At 52.6% G+C, this 26,914-nt stretch overlaps 3 protein-coding genes across 21 annotated transcripts in view; 1 reads left to right on the top strand and 2 right to left on the bottom strand.

The window, feature by feature from the left end:
* The window catches only part of ANKS3 (ankyrin repeat and sterile alpha motif domain containing 3), a 33,168-nt gene extending 19,162 nt beyond the window's left edge, over positions 1–14,006 (top strand). For 6 of the 12 annotated variants that reach the window (XM_037137972.2, XM_053671719.1, XM_053671717.1 and 3 more), the window contains 10 exons: positions 2,347–2,484; positions 3,039–3,148; positions 4,526–4,702; positions 10,760–10,884; positions 11,468–11,609; positions 12,056–12,228; positions 12,614–12,699; positions 13,184–13,267; positions 13,477–13,567; positions 13,660–14,006. In XM_037137972.2, the coding sequence (XP_036993867.2) occupies positions 2,347–2,484; positions 3,039–3,148; positions 4,526–4,702; positions 10,760–10,884; positions 11,468–11,609; positions 12,056–12,228; positions 12,614–12,699; positions 13,184–13,267; positions 13,477–13,556 (1,115 nt within the window). In that variant the 3' untranslated portion in view covers positions 13,557–13,567; positions 13,660–14,006. Of the gene's footprint in view, positions 1–2,346; positions 2,485–3,038; positions 3,149–4,525; positions 4,703–10,759; positions 10,885–11,467; positions 11,610–12,055; positions 12,229–12,613; positions 12,700–13,183; positions 13,268–13,476; positions 13,568–13,641 lie in introns of those variants that run through there. The other 6 variants (XM_053671718.1, XM_037137973.2, XM_053671720.1 and 3 more) reach the window with 6 other exon arrangements.
* An 83-nt stretch (positions 14,007–14,089) lies between these two features.
* On the bottom strand, positions 14,090–18,277 carry NUDT16L1 (nudix hydrolase 16 like 1). Of its 3 annotated transcripts, none has more exons than XM_037137987.2 (3): positions 16,845–18,232; positions 16,442–16,765; positions 14,090–15,784 (listed from the first exon to the last, which is right to left on the bottom strand). In XM_037137987.2, exons 1-3 carry the CDS (start codon positions 17,106–17,108, stop codon positions 15,563–15,565), a joined length of 810 nt encoding a protein of 269 aa, XP_036993882.1. In that variant the 5' UTR covers positions 17,109–18,232; the 3' UTR covers positions 14,090–15,562. The 3 variants fall into 3 exon arrangements, with proteins under 3 accessions (XP_036993882.1, XP_036993884.1, XP_053527700.1); XM_037137989.2 differs by having other exon boundaries at positions 16,505–16,765; XM_053671725.1 differs by adding an exon at positions 18,240–18,277 and having other exon boundaries at positions 15,693–16,765; positions 16,845–18,160.
* Positions 18,278–18,342: 65 nt separating this feature from the next.
* The window catches only part of MGRN1 (mahogunin ring finger 1), a 49,098-nt gene continuing 40,526 nt past the window's right edge, over positions 18,343–26,914 (bottom strand). For 5 of the 6 annotated variants that reach the window (XM_037137983.2, XM_037137980.2, XM_037137984.2 and 2 more), the window contains 5 exons: positions 26,337–26,454; positions 25,938–25,983; positions 24,306–24,404; positions 22,920–22,964; positions 19,586–21,239 (listed from right to left, as the gene is read on the bottom strand). In XM_037137983.2, coding sequence (XP_036993878.2) covers positions 22,924–22,964; positions 24,306–24,404; positions 25,938–25,983; positions 26,337–26,454 — 304 coding nt within the window. In that variant the 3' untranslated portion in view covers positions 19,586–21,239; positions 22,920–22,923. Of the gene's footprint in view, positions 18,384–19,585; positions 21,240–22,919; positions 22,965–24,305; positions 24,405–25,937; positions 25,984–26,336; positions 26,455–26,914 lie in introns of those variants that run through there. The other variant, XM_037137981.2, reaches the window with a different exon arrangement.

The following is a 26,914-nucleotide window of genomic DNA, read 5'->3' as shown; positions in this document are numbered from 1 at the left end:
CGTCCTTTTTTTATTTATCTTCACCAGAGGCTGTGTTTATTGACTTTAGAGAGAGAGAGAGGAAGGGCAGGGGAGGAGGGAAATATCGATGTGAGAGGGAAACTGATTGATTGGTTACCTCCTATTGATTGGTTGCCTCCTGTACTCGCCCCAACCAGGGATCAAACCCACAACTTAGGCATGTGCCCTGACTAGGAATTGAACCCGCTACCTTCTGGTGTATGGGATGATGCTCCAGCCAACTGAGCCACCTGGGCAGGGCACAGGTTGGGTTTTATGCTCACGCTCTTGCTCTGAACTGACCAAGTGATAAGACTTGCACACAGGTTACATCGTCCTTTAATGTCTGTCACCCAGCAGTGGCCAGGCCAAGGTGCTGGTCTAGCGGGCTGGGTAGATAGGCCCCTTTCATGAACAAACATTCCTCTGAAGCCTGGGTTTGGAAGAAACCAACTTTCCTTAGTCAGAGGAGATCATATTTCAGTCAAGAGTGTCAGTAACTTGATTTCCTTCTAAGAACCTTGGAAGGAATCCTGGGTTGGGAATCTGAGGCCCAACTTCTGATGTCCTTGGTGGGGTGGGCTGACTGAGCCACTGGGGAATCCAGCCCTCGAATAGCAGTTGTCAAGCTCCTGCTGTAGGGTGAGGGTGTGGATCATATCCTTCCTGTTCTAATGTGCTTATAAGCACAGGGCTCTGGGATGTTTGGCTGAGTTGTCTTAGTTTTGAGTGGCAGGCTATTTTTTTCTTTCCTGAGGAATCCATTCTACCTGTCCCACCCTGAGATATGGTTGGGACATAGGATTTACCCTGGAGACAGAGTGCGGTTAATCTGTGTAGCCATCCAACAAATCTTTTTTTTTAATGGAATTCTTTCAATTTACCAAATAATCCATGGCCATAGCTCATTTGTACACATTTTTTTTATGTACCCACAGAGAAGACTGGAAGAATATTTACTAAAATAATGATATAGTTGACTCTTGGTTGTGGCATTTCAGGAGAATTTTGTTTTCTCTTATACCTGTGATATTTAAATTTTCTACAGGTCTACATGTTCTTCGCCAACAATTGCAAAAAACATTTATGAATGGTAAATATGCAGGTTGTAAAAAGCCTGAATAACTACGGAAAACTATAAGGAAGAAAATAAGTTAGTCATGGCTCCATCAGCCAGTCTGTTTTATGCAAATAAATGTACTTTCTGTAAGGAAGGGGCAGGGGAATTGGAATGGAACTCTCTTTGGTTTGTGTTCTGTATTTTCTCGTTTTCTTGCAGGCAGATACTTTCAAAGGTTGTGTAATCTGGTATTATTATAGTTAATTTTTAGCCCAGGGCCTCCAGCCTTCCTGCTCAGCCAGATCTCCTTTCACATGGAGTTGACTGACCTGAAGAGGAAACCCTCAAAGTCACAGGGACCGGAAAGGCTGGTTTGTGAGATTAGATACTTCTAGCTAAAAGGGACACCTAGTATTAGTGTAGTTTTTCTGGAGCTCAGGAGATCGAAAACACAGCTTACCATTTTCTACTCCTTTTTTTTTTTTTTTTAAAGATTTCTATCTATCTATTTATTTATTTATTTATTTATTTATTTATTTATTTATTGTGAGAGGGGAAGGGAGGGAGAAAGAGAAAGAAACATCAATATGTGGTTGCCTCTCATGCACCCCCAACTGGGGACCCAGCCCACAACCCAGGCATGTGCCCTGACTGGGAATTGAACCAGCAACCCTTTGGTTCACAGGCCAGCACTCAATCCACTGAGCCACACCAGCCAGGGCTACTCTTTGCATTTGGAAAAGAGCGTGGTGTGGGAGAGGGCACCAGGCTTGACCAGTGCTTTGACTCCACCGTGCACTTGCTGTGGGACACAAGATTGGTCTCTTCACCCCTCAGAGCCTGTCTCCTCACCTGCAAACTACATGTAACAGTATGTGCAGGTTACTGTGGTGAGTGGATGAGGTGACGGCCAGGAAGACGGACTTCCTCCTGGCCTGCCTAAATCCTGGGTCTTTCTTCACACCAAGGTTCCTCCGAGGATGTGGTCACATTTGGAAGGAGGAATTTGTCGTCCCTTTTTTTAAATAAATATTTTATTTATTTATTCTCAGAGAGAGGGGAAGAGGGAAAGGGAGGGAAACAGAGAGGGAGAGAAACATCAATAGGTTGCCTCTCTCACACGCCTGACCAGGGATCTGCCCATAACCCAGGCATGTGCCCCTGCCAGGGGTCGAACCAGTGACCTTTCACTTTATGGGATGACATCCAACCAACTGAGCTGTACTGATCAGGGCTTATCTTCCCTTTGTATTCTTGTGGGTTTATGGGCCCCATTCTTTTCACAGAGCAGGTGCCTCCACAGGGCTATGTCACCTTTAACAGCAGTGATGAGAACCTCCTGGTAGGGGAAGGTCTCTGCTACAGGGATGTCACCTCCCCCATCAACGATCGGGATGTGGAGAGCAGCAGCAGCAGCAGCCGGGGTATGTGTGCCACCCCACCCCACTCCACCCCACACCGCCAGGCTGGAGGCTTTGTTGGGTTTAGGATTCCTGTGTCCCTGCCCCCACCCATCCTGCTGGGGCTTGGGTGCTGCGATGCATCTATCCAGTAGAGAATAAGAGAGTGAAAGATGTAGAAGGCTCTGGCTCTTTTGAGAAGTCAAAGAATCTGGCATGGGCACAGGAGGGAAGAAGCTTCCAGCATCTCCACGCAGGATCTAGGGGAGGTTTATCTTCTTGATTGGTGAGCCCTCAGGGTAATGTAATGTCTTTGTTAGAGTCCATGTATCATTCCTTCAGCAGCTGTTCACTGAGTGCCCTGTGTGCCAAGCATTGTTCTAAATGCTTGAATTTACCGATGAACAGAACAGACAAAATCCCCTGCCTGTGTGTGCAGAGGGGAGGGTGCAGGCCAGGCAGTCAGCATGAAACAGGACACAGTAAACCATCTAAGGAGTTGATGAAACAGCTCAGGCTCTGGGGAGGCACTGTGAGTGAGACCTCTAGTCAGCTGTCCTTGTCTTCACCGTTGTCAGAAGAGCAGGCCTTTTGTGCTCACCTCGGGGCTGTGCGGAGCAGCAGCAGCAGCGAGGGCCTGGCAAGAGCCCCAGGAGTCAGCAGCGAGGCCTCTTTGGAGAGCAATGAGGTAAAGCTTCTCCTTATTTCTTGTCTCATGCCCTTCCCCTTTCTTGGTGTCATGGGGGATGTTAACAGTTCATTTGAGATGGACAAGTCTCGTAACAAGGACGTGCATGACTGTGCTGGCTAGGACATGTAGGGTCCAGGGCCACCCTCCGGAGAACCACCTGGGTTTAGGTGACCTCAGTGGTAGCCTGTGTGTGGCAGGCGGGGGGAGTTCCAGACCTCACCCACTCTGCGAGGAAAGCGGCCCAGACCGAGGTAGAAGCTGAGTGGCACAGACGGAGGGCAGGGAGCAGTTTATATGCAGCGTGTCAGCTGTGAGACCTTCAGTGTTTGTTTGCTTATTTTTATCCTCACACAAGGACCTTTTAAATTTCTTGTTTTGGAGAGAAGAGGAAAGGGGAGAGAGGGAGAAAGAGAAACATTGATTGGTTGCCTCCCATTTGCACCCCTGACCAGTGATCAAATCTGCAACCCAGACATGTGCCCTGACCAGGGATTGAACCTGCAACCTTTCGGTTTTCCGGATGATGCTCCAACTAACTGAGCCTTACTGGCCAGGGCTGTGTTACTTTATTTTTTGAGCAGTTCTCTTGTGGACACTTGGGATTGGGTTTTATTTTCTTGTAAAGGATTTGCCCAAGATTTCACAACTAATTAGTAACAGAACTGGGGTATAAAACCAGTTTGGGCCAGCGCCAAAGCTCACACACTCTTCCTGTACACATTACTATTCCCACCCACCCCCAGGTCCCCATCGGGGATCATCAGCTCGTTCTCTGTATCTAGGTTGTTTCTGTTCTGTTTTTTTAGAATTAATATGCAAGTGAAATCATATGGTCTGCCTTTCTCTGATTTATTTCACTTAGAGTGATACCCTCTACATCTGCCCATGTTGTTGCCTATAGCAAGATTTCAATCTTTCTTATTGCTGAATAAGAATACTATTTCATTGTATATATGTACCATGTCCTCTTTACCCATTTATCTGTTGAACACCTAGGTTGCTTCCAAATAATGGCTATTTACTAGTAATGCTGCAGTCACAATGGGGTGCATCTGTCTTTTCAAATTAGTTTTGTTTTCTTCAGATAAATACTCAGAATGTGTAATTGTTAGATCATATGGCAGCACTGTTTTTCATTTTTTTAGGAATTTCTGTACTGTTTTCCATGGTGGCTGCACCAGTTAGCCATTTACAGTCCCCCCAACAGGGCACGCGGGTTCCCTTTCCTCCACATCCTCGCCCACACTTGCCGTTAGTTTATTGATGACAGTCATCCTGACAGGTGTGACACGATACCTCACTGTGGCTTTAGTTTGTATTTCCCTGATGATCAGTCTTGCAGTGTTAACTTTAAACACACACCTCTTGCCATAGGATTCAGATAATGCACGTAAAAGCTCAGTTCGCAAACAAGCAAAAAGTTATATGAAGATCAAGAATCGCCACAGCAACAGTGAAAACCAGTGGCCTCCCAGCACAGGGACGTCTGGGGCAGCCTGTCCTCCAGGATCTGTCCCCCAGACCGAGAGGTTTCCCTATTCGGGACCCCAGGTAAGATCATTTGTGAAACTGGTGGTTACATCATTAGAAAGATTGTGCTTCTTGTGATTCATGAGGCTTTATTGTGTGCTTTTGATGGGCTAGGCGTTGTTGAGAGAAGAGCGTGGTGGTGGCTTTCCCCCAAATGATCTGTAAAGCTTTTTGGGCTGAGAGAGTCCTAAGGTTGGAGGTGCCAGTTGCAGGGTTTGTGCCTGTCCCTTCCCAGGAGGGACCTGTCTCTGCCTTTGGTGACCATACTCGTTTCCATACTTGACTTAGCCCCCCTGAGCCTGGGGAGGGAAAAAACAGGACTAATCTCATAGAGCTGCTTTCAGGAGTCAGTGACAAGATGTAGGTGAGGCAGAGACAAAGTGACACATAGTGTGCACTTCATGAAAATTGCTGTTTCTGGCCCTGGCCAGGTAGCTCAGTTGGTTAGAGCATCATGGTGACACAGCAGGTTGCAGACTCAGTCCCCAGTCAGGGCACATACCAGAATCGACCAATGAGTGCATAAATAAGTACAGCAAAAATGGATGTTTCTCTCTCTCTGCAATCTAATTGGTAAATAATATTTTTAAAAAGAAAAAAATTGCTGTTTCTGTCTTTCTCATTAAGGGTTACTCTAGCTAAGCAATTTCTTAGGGATCACAGGTATGACACAGCAGCTCAACTGTCTAATGTGCATTTATTGAGTTCTCTTGCCCTCTTTGGACATATATGGTGCAAAGATGAAAGACAGAGAGGTACATACTTGCCATTTATTTGTTCAAGTCACAGCTCTGCTATTTACTAGAAGCCTGTGATTTTGCTTGCCTCTCTTTGCAGTCACCTCCCCCCGCCCCATCCCTGGGGGAGCCTATACTCCCAAGTTCCACAAGCAGCCACATCTCTTGAGCCCTTAAATGCTAGGGTAGCTGTGACAGTCACTGGAGGGGGGAAGAGCAGAACTGGAGTGCTTTCAAAGTTTCAGTCTCAAAGAATTCACATTACTAGACCTGTCTGATGGTTCCCTGGTAGACATGCTTATAAGGCTGTATTTGACTTGACCGAGAGCTTGTGTGCTCAACACCAAAAACCTTCTCCTTGGAGGACGTGTGTCGAAAATAATCACAGGGAAATGTTTTAACTTTGCAGCTATCCGAAGTGTTGGATAACAGTTGAAGTATACAGATTAACACAAAGCTTAAAAAGAAAAACTGGGGGAGGAAATGTCCATAGGAGTTTTGAAAAGCTCTGACTCATTCCTGGGAGTCTAAGAGGCCACATACATGCTCAAGGCTGTGCGTATGGTCAGGAAAGGCCCGAGAACACCTCTGATGATCTTGAGGCTTTGAGCAAGCAGGAAGCAAAGGTTAGGACAGAGTCGCCATTTGGCTGGCTGAGTGTTGAAGACGTGCCCAACAAGCATGCAGAGTTATTTGGCAAAGACTGGGAAATGGGTTCCAGTGTTTAAAGAAATCTCTGTCAGACTGCTAAGCTGAGTAGAGACTTCAGTGGCCACCGACCAGAAAGAATACAGACAGTAACCCCTGGAGAGGGGGGAGGATTGGATCTCCAGAGTTACTGCATTAAAATGTCCAGTTTTCAATAACAAAAAAAGATAGGCAGAGAATAAGAAAACGTGGCTCATAGAGGGTAGGAAAAGGCAATAATAGTAGAAGCTATCCCTGAGGAAGCCTAGAGAGTGGGCTTATTAGACAAAGACTTCTTTTCAATTTTTAAAATTTATTTATTGAATGTATTAGGGCGACATTGGTTTATAAAGTTACATAGGTTTCAGGTGTACAATTTTATAATACGTCATCTGTATATTGACTGTATTGTGTGTTCACCACCCCGTCATAGACAAAGATTTTAAACAAGCTTTTAAAAATATGTTCCAAGAGCTAAAGGAAACCACATCTAAATAGAGAAAATTGAGAAAATGACTAATAAAATGAACCAAATAGAAATTCTGGAGTTGAAAAGTTTACATAAAAACTGAAATGAAAATTTCATTAGAGGGGCTCAAGAGCATATTTGAGCATGCAGAAGAGTCAGAAAACCTGACAGATCAATTGAGATTATCCAATTTGAGAATCAGAAGATTGAAATGAAAAAACATAAACAGAAACCTGTGCAGCACCATCAAGCATACCAACATGCACATACGCTGCTCCAGAAGAGGGAGCAGAAAGTAGAAAAAATGTATTTTTTCTTTATTATTATATTTTATTGGTTGTGCTATTACGGTTGTCCTGATTTTTCTCCCTTTGCCCCCTCCACTCAGCACTCCCCAGTCCCCCAGGCGGTCCCCACACCATTGTTCATGTCCATGTGTCATGCGTATAAATTCTTGACTACTCCATTCCCTATACTGTACTTCACATCCCCACGACTGTCCCGGAACTACCTGTTTGTACTTCTTAATATTCTTACCTCTTCACCCATTCCGCCAGACCCCTTTCTCATCTGGCAGCCATCAAAACACTCTCCATATCCATGATTCTGTCTCTGTTCTTCTTGTTTGTTTAGATTAAATTGTTGATAGATATGTATTTTTGTCATTCTATTGTTTATAGTTTTGATCATCATCTTTTTCTTAAGTAATTCCCTTTAACATTTCATATAGCCATGGCTGGTGTGGCTTAGTGGATTGAGTACCGGCCTGTGAACCTAACAGTTGCTAGAGTGTTTCCCAGTCAGGGCACATGCCTGGGTTGCAGGCCAGGTCCCCCATAGGGGGTGCTCAAGAGGCAACCACACATTGATGTTTCTTTGCCTCTCTTTCTCTCTTCTCCTCTCTCTAAAAATAAAGAAATAAAATCTTTTAAAAAGGCAACATTTCAGCCCTGGCTGGTATGGCTCAGTGGATTGAGTACCGGCCTGTGAACCAAACAGTCGCTGGACTGATTTCCAGTCAGGGCGTGTGCCTGGGTTGCAGGCCAGGTCCCCAGTATGGGGTGCTCAAGAGGCAACCACATATTGGTGTTTTTCTCCTCTCCCTACCTTTTCTTCTCTCTAAAAATAAATTTTAAAAAAACATTTCATATAAAAATGGTTTGGTGATGATGAACTTTAGTTTTTTCTTGTGTGGGAAGCTCTTTATCTGCCCTTCAATTCTAAATGACAGCTTTGCTGGGTAGAGCAATCTTTGCTGTAGGTCCCTGCTTTTCATGACTGTTTCTCGCCCATCTCTTCTGGCCTGCAAAGTTTCTTTTGAGAAATCAACTGACAGTCTTGTGGAAACTCCCCTTTAGGTAACTAACTTTTCTCTTGCTACTTTTAAGATTCACTCTTCGTCTTTAACCTTTGACACTTTAATTATAATGCATCTTGGAGTGGGCCTCTTTGGATTCATCTTGCTTTAGCCTCTCTGTGCCTCCTGGACTTGTATGTCTATTTCCTTCACCAAATTAGGTAAGTTTTCTTTCATTATTTCTTCAAATAGGTTTCCAAGTTCTTTCTCTCTTTTCCTTCTGGCTTTCTATGATGTGAATGTTGAAACACTTGAAGTTGTCCCAAAGGTTTCTTACACTATCCTCATTTTTTTAATTCTTTTTTTCTTCTTGCTGTTCTGATTGCTTGTTGTTTGCTTCCTTATGTCCCAAATTTCTGATTTGATTCTCAGCTTCATCCACACTACTATTGTTTCCCTGTAAATTGTTCTTTCAATTAGTGTATCCTTTGCTTCTGACTGGATCTTTTTTATGCTATATTGAGGTCCTCACTAAGTTCCTTGAGCATCCTTGTAACCAGTGTTTTCAACTCTGCATCTGATAGATTGCTTATCTCCATTTCATTTAGCTCTTTTTTTTAAAAGGTTTTATTTATTTATTTTTAGAGGGGAAGGGAACGAGATAGGGAGAGAAATATCAATGTATGTTTGCCTCTTGTGTGTCCCCTGCTGGGAACTGGCCTGCAATCCAGGCATGTGCCCTGACTGGGAATCAAACTGCGATCATCCAGTTCGCAGGCCCATGCTCAATCCACTGACCTACACCAGCCAGGGCTCATTTAGCTCTTTTTCTAGAGTTTCAATGTATTGTTTCATTTGGGCCATGTTTGTCTCCTCATTTTGGCAGCCTCCTTGTGTCTGTTTCTGTGTATTAGGTAGAGCTGCTTTGACTTCATGTCTTGGTAGAGTGGCCTCATGTAGTACATGTCCTGTAGGGTCCAATGGCACAACCTCCCCTATCACCCAAACTGGGTACTTGAGGTGTGCCCTTCATGTGGATTGAGTACACCCTTCTCTTATAGTTCAGCCTTGGTTGCTGTTGGCAGATCAATGGGAAGAATTTTCCCAGGCCAGTCAGCTGCAAAGATTGGCCGTGACCACTGACCACCAAACTCCACCCTCTGTGGAGGATCAGCTGTGCAGGTGCAGGGTGGTGGTGCTCCAGTGTGGTCTGTAGCTGTCCACTGGGGGTGCTGGCCCTGGGCTTTCCCAGGTGGTACAGGCCAAGATCAGCCCCCTCCTGTTTTTTCGCCTGGGACACAGTGCCTGGGCTATAAAGCAGTCTGAGATGTGTGCTACTTGTGCTAGGCTTGGAGATTCCAAGCTGTGAATCTAGGCTGGTTGCTGCTAGTGCTGGGCCTGGGACTCAGGGACGCCAGCTCTTGCTTATTAGAGAGGATTTAGGCAGTTGAGCAGGACAAGCCAAGACCAGGCATTCATTTATGGAAAACAAGCTTGGGAGGGCCCATGAGTTGGGTGGGGCAGAGCTCTAGGTATCTCCCAGGCAGGTAAAACTGTTAGCCAGGTTTGTAGACTCTCAGATATGAGTCCAGCTTGCCAGCTCTGTCGCTCTGTTGTGGTAATGCTTAGAAAAGGGACAATGGCCTCTGCTCACCTTGGTGCCAGACACTCCAGTTTCTCCTTATATGCCGGTGGTGCCTTTCAAGCTGCCACCCCAGTGTGGTGCTTGAGCTCAAGGGGAGTGAGTCTGACTAGGGGAGTCCATGTGTGGGTTCTTTAAGAGGAAATTCTTGGGGCTCCAGAAGTTTTTTCCACCAACTCAGTCCCTGCTGGTTTTTGAAGCCAGAAGTTGTGGGGACTTGTCTTCCTGGCACTGGAACCCTGCCTGGGCTGAGGCTGAGGCGCCTGGTGTGGGGCTGGGACTCCTCACCCCTGAGATATCGCTCCCAAATTTTTATCTACCAGCCTGGGTGTGGGACCAGCCTGTTCTACACCCCTCCTACCAATCTGGATGGATGTGGTTTCTTTAATTCCATAGTTTTGAGACTTCCATTCAACTGGATTTCTGACAGTTCGAGTGATGGTAGTTCTGTACATTAGTTGTAATTGTGATGTGGTTGTGGGAAGTGGTGAGCCATGTCTGCCTGTGCTAGTATATTTACCAGAAGTCTAGAAAAAAAATCTTAAAAATAGCCAAACCTTCCCAAATTTAATTTTAAAAAAAATGAATCCGCACATTCAAAAAGCTAAATGAACTTTAAGTAGTTAAACTCAGATCCATCAAGGATGGGACCTAGACATAACATAATCCAACTGTCAAAAAAACAAGAGAATCTTGAAGGAAAAAAGAGGAGTGACTCATCACCCACACAGGAATCTCAGTATGATTAACAGTTAATTTTCCTATCAGAAACCATGGAGGCCAGAAAGCCATTTGATGACATATTCAAAATAAAGAAAAGTAACTCAACCAAGAATGCTATATCTAGCACAAACTGTCTTTCAAAAGTGAAGGAGAAATTAAGACAGTACTAGGTAAACAAAGATGAAATGAATTTGTTGTCCGTAGACTGTTGCTCTACAGGAAATACTAAAGGTGTATTTTAGGCTGAAATGAAGACGGTAGTTGCAAAGCACAAATAAATGGAAAGTTCTCTGGACTTCCTGCTTTAAGGGCACAGATCAAGGAGGGGGCAGTTTGGGCTCTCTGCAGTTAGGTCACTGTCCCACTGCTGAACTTGGGGGATCAGCAGGGCTCAGATCTCCCCCTTAAAACTCGATACACACCTAGCAGGAGAAAATGGGCTCCTCCTTGCACGATGTGCCCTTTTTTGTCCCCATGTCTTTGTGCCATGCCCATGCCCTGACCTGGCCTCTCTGCCCCCTAGGACCTTGCCACACTACTGGAACAAATCGGGTGTCTGAAGTACCTGCAGCTGTTCGAGGAACAGGATGTGGACCTTCGAATCTTCCTGACCCTCACTGAGAGTGACCTGAAGGAAATTGGCGTCACGTGAGTCCAGACGGGCCATCTGTGGCTGCACGCCCCTTGTTTCAGCCCAAGTTCTGGGACCAGCTGGCGTTGTAGCTTTCCGACTTGGGATAGGAAAAAGTGCCTTCTCTAGAGGTCTGTCTTCTTCCTATAGTCAGCTGTCCTCTCTCCATTCCTACCCTGATCCTGGCCTAGATGCAGATGGCCTGGGTCCTGTGGCTTCCAGAGCTGGCCCAGCTGACAGTGATGTGTTTAGGGCACCCAGATATTTTCTGTGTGCTCACTTCTGAGAGCTTTCCGAGTTGGCAGACGGTCATCCATAGCCCAGAGCTGGCCAGCTGAGTTCCCTGTTTAGTTAAAGCAGCAGCCCACCTGGGAAGGGGACCAGGTAGAGACTGGGTTGGAGTATGGTGGGGAGCAGCCTCCTGTGAGGTCATCACTTCTTACAGCCCTTTGTTTCTGTTTGCTATAGGATCCCAGGGCCACTCTCCCTCTTCAAGGCTAGGCTCTCTCCTAGGGGAACCATCTTGATGGAAGGATAGTCTGTTGAGCTTCTGCCACATGGCTAATGCTGATCTGAGTCCTTTTCCCATTCTTCCTGCAGATTGTTTGGACCCAAGAGGAAGATGACTTCTGCCATTGCCCGCTGGCACAGCAGCGCCCGCCCCCCCAGTGATGCCCTGGAGCTAGCCTATGCCGACAGGCTGGAAGCTGAGATGCAGGAGCTTGCCATCCAGCTGCACAAAGTAGGTGGGAGAGCAGGGGAGGGGGTGTGCAGAAATGGCAAGAGAGGTGTCTGGAGACATGTACCTACAGAGAGGACACAGTGAGTGATAGGACAGTGAAGGCTGAGGGCATTACAGCTCCTACCCTGAAGGGGAGATACACAGGCAGACCCACAGGAAGAAGGCTCAGAAAGATACGGCACATTAGCAAGGGGTCCGATGCACACAGGAAAGAAGAGATAGGATGAGGGCAGAGAACAGGAGGGTGGTGTGGATACCAGAGGGCTCACAGGAAAGGATCCAAAGCAGGAGAGACTCCAAGGTAGAGACAGGCTGTCTCATTCCAGGAGAGAGGGGCAGGCAGAGGTGGGGGTGGATCCTTGTGTCTAGCGGCTGCGTGTCTCCTGCATCCTTGGCCCGCTTGCCTGCCAGCCAGCCCGCCCCACCTCCCACCTCTCCCTCTCCAGCGCTGTGAGGAGGTAGAGGCCATGAAGGGCCAGGTGTCCCAGGAGCAGGAGCTGCGGGCTGTGGTGGAGAGCTGCCTCCTGGAGCAGGATGGCACCCGCAAAGATGTCTTTGCCCAGCTGCAAGAGACCTGGGCCCTGGCTCGGGATGCTGCTCTCATCCTAGACCAGCTGCGGTGAGTAGGCCCCTGAGCTGGCCCTGAGTTCCCTCCAAATTATTCAACCAAGGACTTGCTTTCAGGGCTTCCCGAGACCCCTCTCTGCCACCACCCTTCCCCTGTTTCATTCAGGTTGTTCCTGCGGGATAGACCAGGCAGAAGTAGGACCCTGAAAATCTACACTCTATACAAGCTCTCTGCCCAGAGAGCTTGTCAGTGTGGGCAGGTGCCTGGGGTGCTTGCCAAGCCCAGGAAGGTGGGCTGCAGGGACAGGGCAGGGCTCTGCCCTTCAGTCAGGGAGGTGGGGGTGTCTGTCATCCCCTGCCCTCCCCCGCCCTCCGGGGCCACGGAAAGCAGTTGCCAGGCCTCTCCCCTCACCAGCACTTGGTCTTGTGTCCTGCAGAGCCTGTCAGGCTGAGCTGTCAGCCCGAGTGAGGCGAGATGAGTTTCCTCTCGGGGCCACCCTGGGCCCAGCCCTCCCCACAGCTGGTAAGGAGAGCAGTGTCCTGGCCCAGGACTGGGCAGAGATGCCTCCTCAGGCTGGGTTTTACTACTTGTCTCAGCACTTACCACATTTACACTCCCAGACCCTTGTAAACACAATCCCAAATTCCAGGGTGAGGGTGGCCCTGCCCTCCCCAGCCCATTTCCTTCTTGTCCCTCCTGATGGTGGGAGGCAATGCCTTTGTGCTGTGGCTGACTGTTCTGAGACCTCAAGTGATTTCTCCAGCCTCCAGATGGAGGCTGGGGCTGGGCTGGCAGACCCTAGGGCACAGCTTCATGGGAGGGTTTCATTCCTGGGGCTGGGTCCTGACCAGCAGTTAGTGCTTTGGTCAGCAAGCAGAACACATTTCGATATAACAAGGGGGCCACATACACATGACAGTTGCGTGGGTCTCCTGGTCACAGCGGCTCAGCAGAGGCAGGGCTTGTGTACACACAAACCACAGGCTCACCCAGCCCTGCCCCACAGATTCCAAAGACCGGCAGGCCTCCCTGCAAGCCCTGAGCCTCCCTGAGCTGTCACAATTGTTGGAGGATCGAGTCCACGAAATGGGTGAGTCTCTGGGAGGGCAGCCAATGACCCTCACCCCCACCCAGGGACCAGACATGGAGTAACAGGAAAAGCCTAGTGAGCTCCGACCCCTAGGGCAGCCCCGCTACAACCTACTGACCCTCCAGGTAATCCACTCCTAGCGGTCCCCCTCACAGGACTCCCCTTCTGCTGCTGCTGCCCAGACTTGCACTCTCTGTTCCCGTCCTCAGGGCGAGTGCTGTGCTCAGTGACCCAGGGCCTGGAGAAGCTGCAGGTGCTGAATGGGAAAGAGAACTGGCGGGAACCTTAGCTTGAGGGATGGTGAGTGTCGACCAGCCCAGGATCTAATCTGGGACAGCAGGGTCCACTGGGAGCTGAGCGAACACCCACATTAGTCCCGTTTCCCTTCTCAGAATCTGACGTTGGGTGACTGATCCACCCTGAAGCTGTGTGCCCGGAAAACAGGGCAGTGAGCAGGCAGTTGCAGCAGCCTGGGCCCCAACCGCGGCCAGAGGATCGGCCCCCAGGAACAGCTAGCAGAGGCAGGACCAGGCTGTGGCCCGTGCCAGACAGCAAGGCCCCTGTGGTGGCAAGACAAGGGCCTCGTCCAGAGCGTGGTGGTAAGGCCCAGAGCAGACAGGACCTTAGGGAGAGAGCGTGTCCCCATGCACCGTAGGCACACACTCAGGTTTGCCCTGATGGGTGATGACTGGGCACCTGGGCAGCATATGTCATTTGCTGGAAATAAAATTTAAGATCAGCCGGTGAGGGGCTCAGTTCTGGTCACACTTCATACAGTACTGGATGACAGAAAAACAAAGGGAAAGTCATGCCATGACCCCCAGTCCCAGAGACCCGCTGGGGCCCAGGCCTCCTCTGCCAGGACGGACAATACTGTGCTCTTAGTGGGGCTGACTTGGTGACCCCTCCTGCTCATTGTCCCTGCAGCTAGAGCCACTATTGCTCAGACCCTTGTGATTTAAAAGAAGCTACCTGCAGAGCCAAGCATGCCCCACGCCCCAGGAAATAAGAGAAGAGCAAGGTACAGGTGTTTTATTTACAGATGAAGTGCCTTTGCCCACAGTGTGGCTGCTTCATCAAGGCTCTAAGGTAGAACAGATACCCGGGCTGGGCTGGGAGCACCACTTTCCTTAGCAGGCTGGGCAGGCACTGTGGAAATTGTCCCATAGCTTTGCTAAGTTTTGCCAGACATAGACCCATAGGAGACCTCCAGTGGTGACCTACTTGCCTGTGGTGGCTCCGCTGTTGTCATTTTGCAAACTTGGAGGGTATTTCCAGACCATCCCCAGGAGCTGCCTGCAGACCACATTGGGAATGGAGAGGAGGAGGCTTTCAAAGCACAGCAAAGAACAGCAGGCTCAACCCAGGTGCAGCCAGAGCCACCAGGATCAGAAAAGGAGTGTCTTGTGGACAGTCTCAGCAAAGAAGCCCCAGACCAAGTTCATAGCCCAGAGAGGTCCATGGCTGATAGTTCCGCACGTAAACAGGGAGGTAGACGGCAACACCTGACCCCCCACCCTGAGGTAGGAGTCCAGTGGCAGCTTGACTCTGAATGGTGCCCAGTGCTCTTAGACCTGGTTCTGTCCTTAAGTCTCCAGGTAGTGGGGAAAGGAAGGAGACATCCTCCTGCAGCCAGCCTTGGGCCTGCAGTCAAGACCAAAGAACAGAACAGCAGAGGTGCCATTTCACTGTCCCTTCAACAACTCCATTTACAGCTGGGCCTATGATCCTGTCTTTGGGGACCAAGTCCCAGTGGGGTAAAGTGGTTTTGAAGCCTCACCCATAGTTCACACAACACAGAAAAGGAAATCTAACCAAGTAAAGCAAACAGCCCAAATTAACAGTCCAACATCCTACCCAAGCTGGCTCTTCTCTAGGACCCCAGACTGGCACAGAGGGCAGTGTCCAGGAATGAGTCCACAGAGAAAGGCATCCTCCATGAGAACCAACTTCTCACTGGTCTGTGTGTATGCACCTACCCACTTGGAAAATCAGGTGGTAACTGGGCCACCACCAACCTGAGAGACTCTCAGAGAGGCAGGTTTAAGCCTCAAGGTGGGTGAGAATATCCTGAGCCTAGACAGCCAGGTCCAGCATCCCCAGGCCACCCACTGACCAATCTGAGGTCACAGCAGGCCTCAAGACAGTGGAGATGATGAGATGCCCACTCACCCCATGCAGTAAGCAAGGGTTACACACACAGAAACATTAGAAGATACACTCCTGCAGGCTATCAGGGCCCAGTCTCAGCAATGGGCGCAGAGAAGGGTGAAGACACGTGGTACAGGAGCAACCTCAGGAGGAAGATGGGAGGAACTTCTCCAGAGCTTTCTTCTGCTTCTCAGTGGCTGCAGCGACAGCCTCAGCCAGCTTCTCTTCTGGCATCATATTGAGCACCTTGAGGGCGAAGAGGAGCTGATACTTAGCTGTGCTGATGAAGGCATTGCTCAGGAAGTTGGGAAAGCCACCTACTCGGTCCTTCTGGGTATACAGTGGGACTCGCACAAGCCCCAGAACCTGCAGAAAAAGACCAAGGTTGGGGCCAGGCCCCCACACCAATAGTACAACCCTGGTAGGAGGGATCTGTGTGAGCTGCTAGGCTAGGGGAACGGAAGCCAGTTTGCCAAGTACAATGGAAGACCAAGGTAGGGTCTGGTGAGGCAGAAGCCAGCAAGTTTCTTTGGAGCAGCACAGCCTTCTCCCCAACAAGCAAGTTTCAAGGCCACCTCGTGCATTTCCCACCCTCTACATCCTCTAGTTTCAGCCCCATGTTTACTGGCAGGAAGCCCCCCCCCCCGTCTGCACCACATGCTCCCCATTCCTGAGGGTGAATCCCAAACACACCAGTTATCACTCCCAGCCCTTCCTCCAGACCATAATACCCACAAATCACAAGAGTCTTCAACTCCAAGAAAACAACCTCCTCCATTCCCTATCCTGCAAGTGCCCGTCTGCTTTTGAATTTCTCACCACCTTGAGCAGGTCCCACTCTATCCCATCCCCTGCAACCAGTCCTATTCCCCACTCCCAGGATTGGCAATGGCAGGCAGCAAGGTAGAACTCGGCCCGGAGGGAGCCCCAGCCTTCCACCCTCAGGTCCCTCTTCCCAACCCCGATGCCTAAGGCAGTGACACCCCACCCAACCTGGATAGGGGACCCTCGGGAACGTTTTACCCATCGTCGCAGGGCCAGAGCCAAACCCCGGGGTGGGGGGCAGGGCCCGGGCGGCGGCCCCACCTCCAGGCCGTGGTCGCGCGAGTGCACCGCGCTAATTTCCACGGCGTGCAGCTGCTCCAGCGTTAGCTGCCGCGCATATAGGTGCGCCACGACGCGGTGCGGCCCCTCCGTGAGATGTGAGCTCAGGTAGTCTGCCTCGGTGAGGCGCAGGCAGCCCAGGCCCAGACCCAGCACCCGGTTCAGTCCGTCCTCCAGTGACCAGAAGCGCCGGTCCACGAAGCCCCCAGGGAAGCCCAGCAGCCCGTCGAAGCGCATCTGCATCTGCAAGGGAGCGCCGGGTCACGGCCGTGGGTATGAACAGCGAGCGCCCTGGCCACCGTCAGCCCGCCCATGTCCTCACCAGCACCGAGAAGCGCATGGGGATGCGGCCGAAAAGCTGCCCGGGGTTGGCGGCGTACAGCATCGCGTGGCAAGAGTGGCTCCAGCCCGGCCCCAGGCGCATTGCCTCTACCCGGCTAATCTGTTTCAGCTCTGGCACCGTGGCCGACATCTTGGCACTGCCCGCGGATCTGGAGTACCTGCCCTTAAGTGAAGGCGCTGGCCCGCCCCCACTGTACCTGACCAATCCACAGGCAGCCTCGCTCCATCCGCCAATCGCTAACATGAGTCAACACCGAGAGGCGTGGTTAAGAGCAAAGGGCGTGTGCAAAGGGAGGAAAGGCGTGCTCTCCAGCCAGCACCCAATAACCGCAAACTCCACGCGGTGGCGCAGCCTATGGCAATCAAAAACCACAAAGCCCAGAATGCAACGCGCCCGCCTCTCCCGCTCCCCTGGAGCTGCGAGCTGGATGTCAGGGCAAAAGGACTTAGGGCTCAGTTGCGCGTGGAACCTACAGGGTGGAGAGGGTGAAAGACTCAGGGCTCAGACAATCCTGTCCCCCGATTTGGGGGGACAGCAAGATCCCCCAAATCATGTTGCCTTTGGCAGGACCGAATCGCAAGCCTTCCCCCAGCACTTCCTTGGGCACGTGGGCGCCCCCTGCCTCCCCCAAGAGGGCTCAGCTGAGCCCTGCAACTGGAGGGTGCAACATGCTAAGCACTCCAATCTAGGTTCCTGCTGGTCTGCCTCACTCAGTAACAGCACAGGAAAAAAAGGGCCTGGTGAAGCTCCAACTGCCCCACAATCCAATTTTGGGCTCAGTCCTGGATGGGGTAGATGGCGAGAAGCCCTGAGGCTCCCTACACAGTTGGCTAGGGCTAAAGTGACAAGTCCCAGGCTGGGAACTTCCACGCTCAGCGCCGTAAGTATCCTCCACATCAGGCACCATATGCCAGGTACTGGTGGAGAAAACGGGGTCTCCCCAATTTCCCCAAGAGGACCCTGGGCTCACAGGGGCAGGATTTGCCTAAGGGCGCTCTGCAGTTGGTGACACAGCCAGAACCCCAATTCCCACCTTGTCTCTCACCCAGTGTCCACGAAAGAAAATCTGCCTTCTGCCACAAGTACCTACCCCATGTTTGTGCAGAAGGAAATCGGGAAATATATCGCTGGGGTTCCTGAGTCCTAGTGCCTCTCACTCCACCAGCTGGTTCAAGCTCCATTTGCCTACCCAGAGCAGGCATGGATAGGCTTAGTGAAGAAACTCAGGACTGGTGCCACCCGCACAGCCTTGGGAGAGCCATGCAATGAGGTCAGGGTCTGTGGCACGGGGAAGACTGCCTTGAGCAGAGGTGAGTGAGGGGAGTGGGCAGAGGGCAGACAAGGGTTGGTGCGATCCACTAGAAACTCACTCACGTTTGGTCCATGGTGTGCTGTCAGGAGATATGGGTAATGACCCAAAGAGGGAGGCTTTCTTCCCCACTGTGGTCCTCTGCCAGAGTCAAGGCTCAGAGGGGTAGCCACAGCTGACGAGAGGCAGCCAGGTCCCAGGGCAAGTCACTGTTTGAAGGGGAAAGGTCAGTGAGGGGAAGGGCTCATCCAGAGAGGTCCTTATCTCCAGGCTGCAGAGCATGACCTGAGCCCAAGGCCAGTGTGGGGCAGGGGGTACAGAAGAATGGCACCCCATACCCAACCCCTCCCTGACACCAGACATGAATTAAAGAGGTGGGTCCATTTGGGGGGATGAAGGAAAGAGACCCAGTATAGCTGAGCACCTTTCTACCCACACTGGGACCATGCCAGACCCAGGGACAACTGAAGGTGGCAGTCCTTCCTTGGGGCAGGAACTGGCCATCCAAGAACACTACTGGTTCCACTCTTGAATGTCTGAGTTACAGAAGGAGCCTGTGAAGGCAACTTGGAACTGTGTGTGCAAAGGAGCTGGGGGTCCTGCTTGCCAGGGGTGGTACAAACAGTGCTTCCTGTGCATTTAAGGGCACCAGCTTCTCCCTACTGGGAAGCCATTCCCTGGGCAGGGAAACTCAAGCCAAGCAGCACTCGGCATCATGGCAGCCAAACCTGCCGCTCTAATCCATCCTCCACCTGACATCTAGAGTGAACCACTCCCTTTCTTAAAAACCTGTTCTTAGAAAACTCTGCCCCTGCAAGGTCTTGCAGTGTTTGCACATCTCCCATTCCCCAACACTCTGAGCCACTCTTGCTTCTTTCAACTCAGTGGACACCCTAGGTTCACTACTGCCTCCACACCTTTGCACTTGCTGTGCCAGCTGCCTGGGGTGCTCTTCCAGACCATGGGTTGAATCAAGTCCCCCACGTGACTCCATCTTATCACCTGCTGATTCTGGGAAGATGAGAATTTACTTGTGCAGTCTCACTAACTAGAACACAAGCCCCACACGCCTGGACTGTGCCCATCTTGCCTTTTGTTGATACACAGTAGGTGCTCAGGCAACATCTGTGGGATGAATCAGCGACTCAGATGGGGATTGCAACAGTCTCTCAAAACCCTGGAGGCCCTGAGTTCCTTCTCCACCAGCTCAGAAGACTGAGCCAAATCCCCAAGGACCATTCAATCCAACCCAAGAATCAGCACAATGGCCACAAGAGTAACCAGCAGCATCATACATGGTGTCCCTCACGCCCTCCTGGAGTCGAACCTCACAGATGTAGAAGTACTGCCTCCTGACCAAGAAACAGTTGAGGCCCTGCAGTGCTATGCACAGAAAAAGGAGTGGACAAGATAATGCTGCATGATTTTATTACTATAAATATACAGTAAAAACGAACAAAAACTAGCCCATCAGAATACATCAAATGATAGCGCGTGTAAGTCCAAGACAGGGCAGTCTGCATCCTGTCCTTCAGAGTGCTGGCACCAATACCGCTGGCGAGAGGCCAGGGTGCTGGTGGGTGATGAGGGGGAGAGGAGAGAGATGGCCAGCTTGTGTGTGCTAGTGTGCACCAATTAGCGCACCAGCAGGTGGGAGGGGAGGCTAGACAGCCAAGTGGCCAGGTAAGGTGGCCTGAGCATGGCCGAGAGCTGTGCATAAGGCAGTGCTCTGCTCAGGCCCAACTGGAGAGACAATGAGGACCCCACTGGACAAAGTCCCTACTTGTGCGATGCTCTGTGGACAGCTGCTGCCTGTCCCAAAACCAGAACCATCACGCTTCCCAGAGCAGTTCCTCAGAAAGCGAGCTCCTCTGCAAACCCCAATCCCAGGGTGGGGAGCTGCACAGATCCATCCACACCCCAGGCCAAGGTCGCTGGCTGAGGCAGCTGTGCCCTGCTGCACCAGGGTTGGGTACGCCCTCTGCCTTTTTGTTGCCCAGGTGGTTATCATTTAAAAAATAATAATAATAAAAGAGGCCAACTCCCCCAGGCAGGTCCCACCAAGGAGTCCCAGACCAAACAAATCAAAGAGAAACATAAAGTGACATTTAAATGGCACAGAGGGAGGAGAGAAGTTGCTCGGGTCCCTCCAGGGGCCCTCCACGTGAAGGAGGTCTGAGGGTGTGTGCAAAGCCACCTCTGAGAAGGTGCAGGACTTGGAGGGGGGCCACTAGACCAATTGCTGCCAACAGGCTGTGCACTTGCACCTCTGCCCTAGGCAGACCCAGACCCGGCCGGAGTGCAGAAACCTGGGTGGCCCAGAGGGCAGGGCTGTGGGGAAGGGCTGCGAGCTATGGGAGGCAGACCTACACCAAAGGGCCTGAACAGGAAGGGGAACACAGGGCACGAAGCAGCAGTACCAGCCAGGCCACGCACGTGGGGTAGGGGACAGGCACCATTTCCTTCAGTGACCATGACTCAGACCCACTTTCCTTTCCTTCCCTGACAAGCACCCCAGTAAACAATTCCTGTGAAGACAGTACTTCACCCATTATATCCTGTCCTGCCAGTGTGTTGAGTTCGCAGGGTGTTAACCCCCCACTGGCTGGGGGGCTGCTGGACAAAGCCAGTCTGGGACATGTGGGCGGCTAGCTCCCGGCCCCAGCTGCTCAGCTGACAAGGCGACTGGGGAAGCCCTAGAGCACAGTGCCCGCGACAGAAAGGCACTGCCCTTCGTCCTGTACCATTTACAATATGGAGACCACAAAAACAAGCTTTTGTCAGAGGGGAGTCCGCTAGGCTCTTCAGCCAAGGGGCGCAGGGCCCCTCAGGGCTGCGATGTGACGGGTGTGCAGACAGGAGATGCCAGGAGTCTCACTGGGGTCCAGACAGCCCCTAAGCAAAGTCTGGGAAGCTGAGGGCTCCATGCTGCCAGCCTGGCCAAGGCTCTCAGATTGGAGTCACGTCAGTGGCCCCAATGTCACAACTGGGGCCACCGAGCAGTTGGGGCCAGGTGGGGCCAGTGGTGAGGAGGCTTCGGGGCATCTCCATGGAAGTGGACCATCCTGCAGGCGGGAGCACACGGAGGAGGGTCAGGCTAGGCTGAGTCATCCGTCTCAACTGCTCCCTTCACCCACCAGGCTCCGCGTTCCCACCAACTACGAAACCTGGAGGGCAGGGCCACCCAGCACCCTCCACTGCATACGCATGTCTGTGGTGGACCACAGAGAAGGCCGGGGGACTCCAGCCATGGGTGAGTGGCAAGGGTGCCAGCAGCAGCTGCAGCCATGCAATAGAACAGCTGACCTCTGGATCTCCTGCCCTCACGGGGGGACTGTGCTCCTTGAAAATGAGCAGCCACTGTCTACAAGGCTTCCCAACTGGATCAGGCTAGGACTCAGTCAGCCCCAGGCCAAAGTGAATGGACTCAGACCTGGGTGCACAGCCAGTGCTCACAGCCCCAGGAGCCCAGCCTGCCCTCCTCAGGGGCCTGTTGTTACCACAGTCACCTCCCCAATGCCGGGGTGCTCTGTCCCTGTGCAGGGTCAGCCCCCACCCTGAGCACTGGTGTGGGGAGCCCTGACTGGGGTTGCAGCAGCAGAGAGGCCAGCACACTTCTCAGAGCTGCAGAATGAATGGCCACCTGTCCATCCACCCAAACGTGGGCTCTGAGAGTGTCTTCAATTAGCAAACCAAGCAGTGCTCTGGCCACCTGTGATACAGACCCTGGGGTAAACAGACCGTTTTCTTAGGTGCTGTGCCTACAGGCAGTGAGTCAGCTTGGCCACATAGGCTGCAGGTGAAATGTATTTCTCTGTAGCTTGATCTGACCTCTGTTTCCTATTTCTGGAAGTGTTACCTAAATTGCAACACTCAGCATCTACTATTGTGGAGGCCAGGACCTACTGTATAAAAGTGCCAGACCCTGTTTCAACAGAGGACAGTATCTGTCAGAAACAATGTGCAAGGAAGACGGGAGGTCTGTCTGGGAAAATATCAAAAAAGTGGACAGACAGCAAAGCCTGGGCTCAGGTGACCAGGAGGAAACCCAGACATCAGCATGGAGTATGTCTCCCAGCGGGCGCTGCCAGGGCTTTGCCACCAGGACAGTCCAGAGGTCCTGTGGGAGTGTTCCATGACGCACACGTCTGGGAAACCCCAGGCCACCAACAACGAGACTTCCCAGAACCACAAATGTCATGTGAAGGAGGGGGAGGGGTCCCAACACATAGGGCCTGTTTCTCGGTGGTGCTCTTGGAACAGCCTTCTGTAAAGCACCTGTGTCACAGGTAGAGGGCGCCCCCTGTCAGGCTGGGAGTTAGTCTCAGGACTCCCTCACAGACTGGTATCAGAGTGTGCTAGTGTTCCGGAAGTTTCTGCAGGTGGATGGGGGACAGGTTAGTAGCAGCAGTGACAAGGTCTCAACCATTCCTGGGACCCTAAAGGCTGGAAGAGCCTGACTGGCCCATCTGGTCCTGATGGAAGAACCTCTGGCCCCAAAGCCAACACCAGACTCCTCCCAGGACTACCTCTCTGGGGCACAGGTGCAGTGGCATTGGGAGAGCTCTGGATTTAAAACCCAGAACCCATGGGAAGATATGGGTTTGGAATATGCTGGAAAATGGGAAGGAAACCCCACAGAGGGAGCAGGAGAAGAGGAGGCAGCTGAGGGGATCCTCTCTCTGGCCCCCTGCCAAGGACACCCGTCTGAGCCGCCCGCCACCAGTATGACAGCAGTCACGCACCAGCTTACTCCTCTACGCCAACAGAGCAGGAGTCCGGCCCCCGGGCTGTGCAGAGGAGAGACAGAAGCTTGGTTAGCAAAGGCTCGGCCACATGAGCGCACTCCACAGCCGATGCACTAGCTTTAGGACAGGCTGCCTGAAGGGGTGGGGAGTGGAAATGAAATGCCTACACAACCTACTGAAACAAAAGACGGATACGGGCTGAAATTTTACTTCCTGAGAAACAGCTCTGGGCCAAATTCTAACCCAGAGGAACTCAGCCTATGGAAGGACTGAGGGGGTGGGAGCCGGGCAGAATTTGAATCACAATGAAATACTTGAAGTCCTCTGCAAGAGCTCACTGGAATCCTTATTACTCGAAGGTGTGCTTTTGCCCCTGGGTGTCCCTGTGGGCGGGCCCATAGGTGCCACTGAACCAACAGCTATCCTGCTCCCTCACAGCAGGTGACCCCCTGTCTGCACATGTCACTGCTCTTCCAGATGTTGGGGTGGGGGGCAAGAGGCCCTTCCAACCAAAGCACATCAGAGCTCCCCGATGCCTGGGCCAGGTCACCAGGGACCAGGCAATGCTGGCTCCAAGGACTCCCCAGGAATGTGGCAGGAGTCAGGCTCTCTGGTGGCAACATGGCTGTTTATCTTGACTCCAGAACATCAGATGGCATCCTAGCAGGTGCCGGCATGAACACCTGAGAGTGCCCCCAACTCCCACCCACCATGTCTGGAGCCCAGGACTTGATGCTGAGTACCTTGGCCCAGAGGAGCCGAGAGCAGAGGGGCTGAGGCCAAAAGGCCCCGGGCAGAGGCCTCAGGAAAGGGGAAGAGAAGCAAGACCATTCCCAGGTGCCTTGACACTTACTGGCACTTAGCACCCCAGCCTGTCCCCCCACACCCTGACCTGGGATGTAGTATTTCATCAGGGACCTCAGGCAAGTGGCAGAGAGCTGGTGGCCCATATCAAGCCTGAAGCAGGCAGGTGGCTTTGTTCGTAGCTTCCTGGGGCAGAGGCCCAAGTGTGCCAGAGCCCAGAGCCATGGAAGAGGACATAGCAACAGCAGAGGCAGACAGGGAAAAGGGTCATGTCCTTAAACACACAGCCTTTCCTGCCTTCCTGTGGCTGAGCTGGCTCTGGGGTGCAAAGGGGCCTCAAGCACAGGCTGTGCCCAAAGAGCCAGCGGCTGCAGGAGGGGTGACTGGAAAATGAGCCTGGCTGTGCTTTTGGGGTTGATGGAAGGAGTGACGGACGCTCAGAGCCAGGAAGAGGGGTTGGGCTCCCAGGGGTCAATCCCTCCCTCAATCGTCAGAGCAGGCCCCCAGATCCATGGGGACAGTCACGGCATCGCCCCAGGCCTAGCAGGCCCCCAAAACCCAAAGGCTGAGTGCTATTACCTGGAAGGTAGATGTCAGTAGGTGGGCCAGGCTGGCAGCAGCCACAGGGATCAAGGCTGCCATCCTGCAGGACGTTCTCAATGGAGGGCACGCGGCTCCCTGCAGAGGAGGGAGCAGGTCAGGGGCCCACAGGCAGGGGTGGGTCCAGCCTTCCCTCTGGCTGAGCCCAGGGAGCCCACTTCTCATCCCAAGGGCACGACAGCCACTAGGGGCCCTCGCTCTGGCCAAGACCTCATTCTGACTCCCACTCTGCTCTCCCAGGACCCCAGAGGTAGACGTTTCCTCCTCTTCCTCCTTTCTTCTCTTGCACCCCCTAATATGGGGCTTTTGTTTTATTTTATTTAAAAAAAAATTACATGACCAACATTAAAAAAACAAGCTGAAATGGTAACAGGTAGAACTGTCACGTGTCTTTCTGGATGGGCAGGCAGGGCGGCAGCACTTGGTCCACACACACCGCAGCGGGTCCTGCGTGGGTGCTCCTGTGGGGGGGGCTCTGGGTGTGGCTGCCCCACTCACGTCTGCTGGCTCTGGGGCGCCCTCGTGGGGGAGGCCTCTCCCACAGAAAGGGGCCTGGTCCCTGTGTCAGGGCACAGCAGAGGGCTGCCCGGTCCCAGCACACACTGTGCACAAGCGAGACAAAGCCAACCCCCAGGAGGTGGGGGAGCCAAGGCCTGAGAGGCAGAGGGGCTGCCCTGCACCCTGCCAGCCAGCAAGAGACGGCACGGTGCTTCGGGGGGCAGAACCCCTCCACCCAGCACTCACACACCCCGCACCCAAGGGCCCTGGCCCAGCAGCCCACAGACGGGCCTCACCCATGTGTAGGGGGTGCTGCTCCCGGGAGGAATACGGGTCCCCACAGTGCAGTGCTGGCCGGGGGCCCCAGCAGGAAGGGATCACAGCAAGGGGGCATCTGCAGGTTATTCTGGGGGCTTTATCAGACTGCAGGTTTAGGAGCCAGCCAGTGAGGGCCACCTCCTGGCTCTGATCCTCATCTTTCCAACACAGGGAAGAAATGACCAGGGCAGTGGAGAGATGGCATCTCCCCAGCCAGCAAAGGAAAGCACCTCATTATGCCCCACAACCACTGTGAGATCAGGCAGGGACATCCCTGACTCAGAGCCCGGTACACGTGATGGGTACCTGGGACCTAACTCCCATATGTGCTAAACCGCCCCGTCAAAAGAGATACAAGTCCCTTCACCCCAACACGGGAGGCGTGGACACAGCTGAACCGCGTGCGCACACCCTGGCCATCGGCTGTGCTGGGCCCAAGGCCCACACAGAGGTCCTGGGTCTCCATGGGCGCCGGCAGGACTACAACCCCGAGGGATGGGTGCAGCCCAAGGCCAGGATGGGTGGTGTACAACAGGACAACCCTGAGAGCTGGCTGTGTGCAGAATGATCCAAGTGGGAAATAAAGTGACTGCTACTACCCGATGCTGGGCAGCGGGAGGAAAACCGGGGGCGGTGGCAGACTGCCCTCTGAAACACGGGGCAGTAACCAGTGTGTGGTTCCCAGGAAGGCAGCACAACTCACTGAAAAACCTCTAGGAGAGCTGAGCTGGAGGCCCCCACCCCGCCTAGGCAGAGAGCACCAGAACCCTGCCCTTAGGGAAAGAGAGGGCTTACCTTGTTTTAGTGATGACCCCTCATCGACCTCCTCCGTGAGGAAACTCTAGAGGACAAGGGAAGATGCGTCTGCACCTACAGCGCTGACCCGGGACTTGCGCCGACCACCCGAGATCAGGCTGCAGGTAACCCAGGGAGGGTGCAGGGTGCACCGCAGCTGCCAGTCCAGGGCACGTCTGCTGGGCACTTCACACACAGCCCCTTTGCCAATGCCCACTGCACAGATGAGGAAGCTAAGGCTGAGGGAGTCACAGCCAGGCCAAGGCCACTGAATGAGGGAGTGGCAGGGCAGGCCCGGGGCACACCATGACACAGGTCTCAAAAGTCAACAGGCAAGCAGTGGGGACTCCAATCTCTGGTGGGCAGGACTGAGGAGGGTGGGCCAAGGGGGGGCCTCACCTCTGGGGAGCTGCTCAGCACCAGCCCCGTCCCACTCAGCAAGGCAGGGGCGTCCGAGTTCTGGGAGAGCTTCTCCTCATCCTCTTCATGGATGGGAGACGATGGGGAACGTAGGGTGCTGGAGGCAGAGAAGAGGGGAGTGAAAGACAAGTGGACGAGAAACGCCGACCCCACCAGAGCCAGCATCCTGTGAGGGTGAGCTCGCAGACGCGCCTGGAGCTGCGGGGCAGGCGCACCCAGGGCGGGGCGGGCACCGGCAGAATGACAGCGGGGCCCCCAGCTGCCGGACACGGCGGCTATCCACCCCCACACTGGCAGAGGCCTAACCGTGGCTTTTTACTTCCAGAAGGACGAGAGCTGTGATGGTAAACCCCTGGGGCGGGAGGATGGGCGTGGAAGCAGCAGGAGATACCCACGTTGCTTCGTGTATCCTTGAGGCAGTTCTGCCATGTTTGTAGGTCACAGGGCTGTAGTCGGTTTTATAGAACCTCTGCCTTTTTTATACTTTTCTAGTTAGAAACCAGCACATGTGTGAGGAGACACAGCAGAGCTAGCTGCACGAGCCTAGCAAGTGTCCC

Source organism: Artibeus jamaicensis, unplaced genomic scaffold, assembly GCF_021234435.1.
Source record: "Artibeus jamaicensis isolate MK-2021 breed Jamaican fruit bat unplaced genomic scaffold, CSHL_Jam_final contig_700, whole genome shotgun sequence".
Taxonomy (NCBI): Eukaryota; Metazoa; Chordata; class Mammalia; order Chiroptera; family Phyllostomidae; genus Artibeus; species Artibeus jamaicensis.
Note: the sequence above shows the minus strand (reverse complement) of the source record. Positions and strands in the feature narration are given on the sequence as shown.

Excerpts from the sequence above, each read along its gene's own strand:
- NUDT16L1 (XM_053671725.1), bottom strand. The coding sequence starts at position 17,108 with ATGTTAGCGATTGGCGGATGGAGCGAGGCTGCCTGTGGATTGGTCAGG. Across the intron at positions 16,766-16,844 it reads CCATGCGCTTCTCGGTGCTG|ATGCAGATGCGCTTCGACGG; the intron begins GTGAGGACATGG and ends GCTCCCTTGCAG.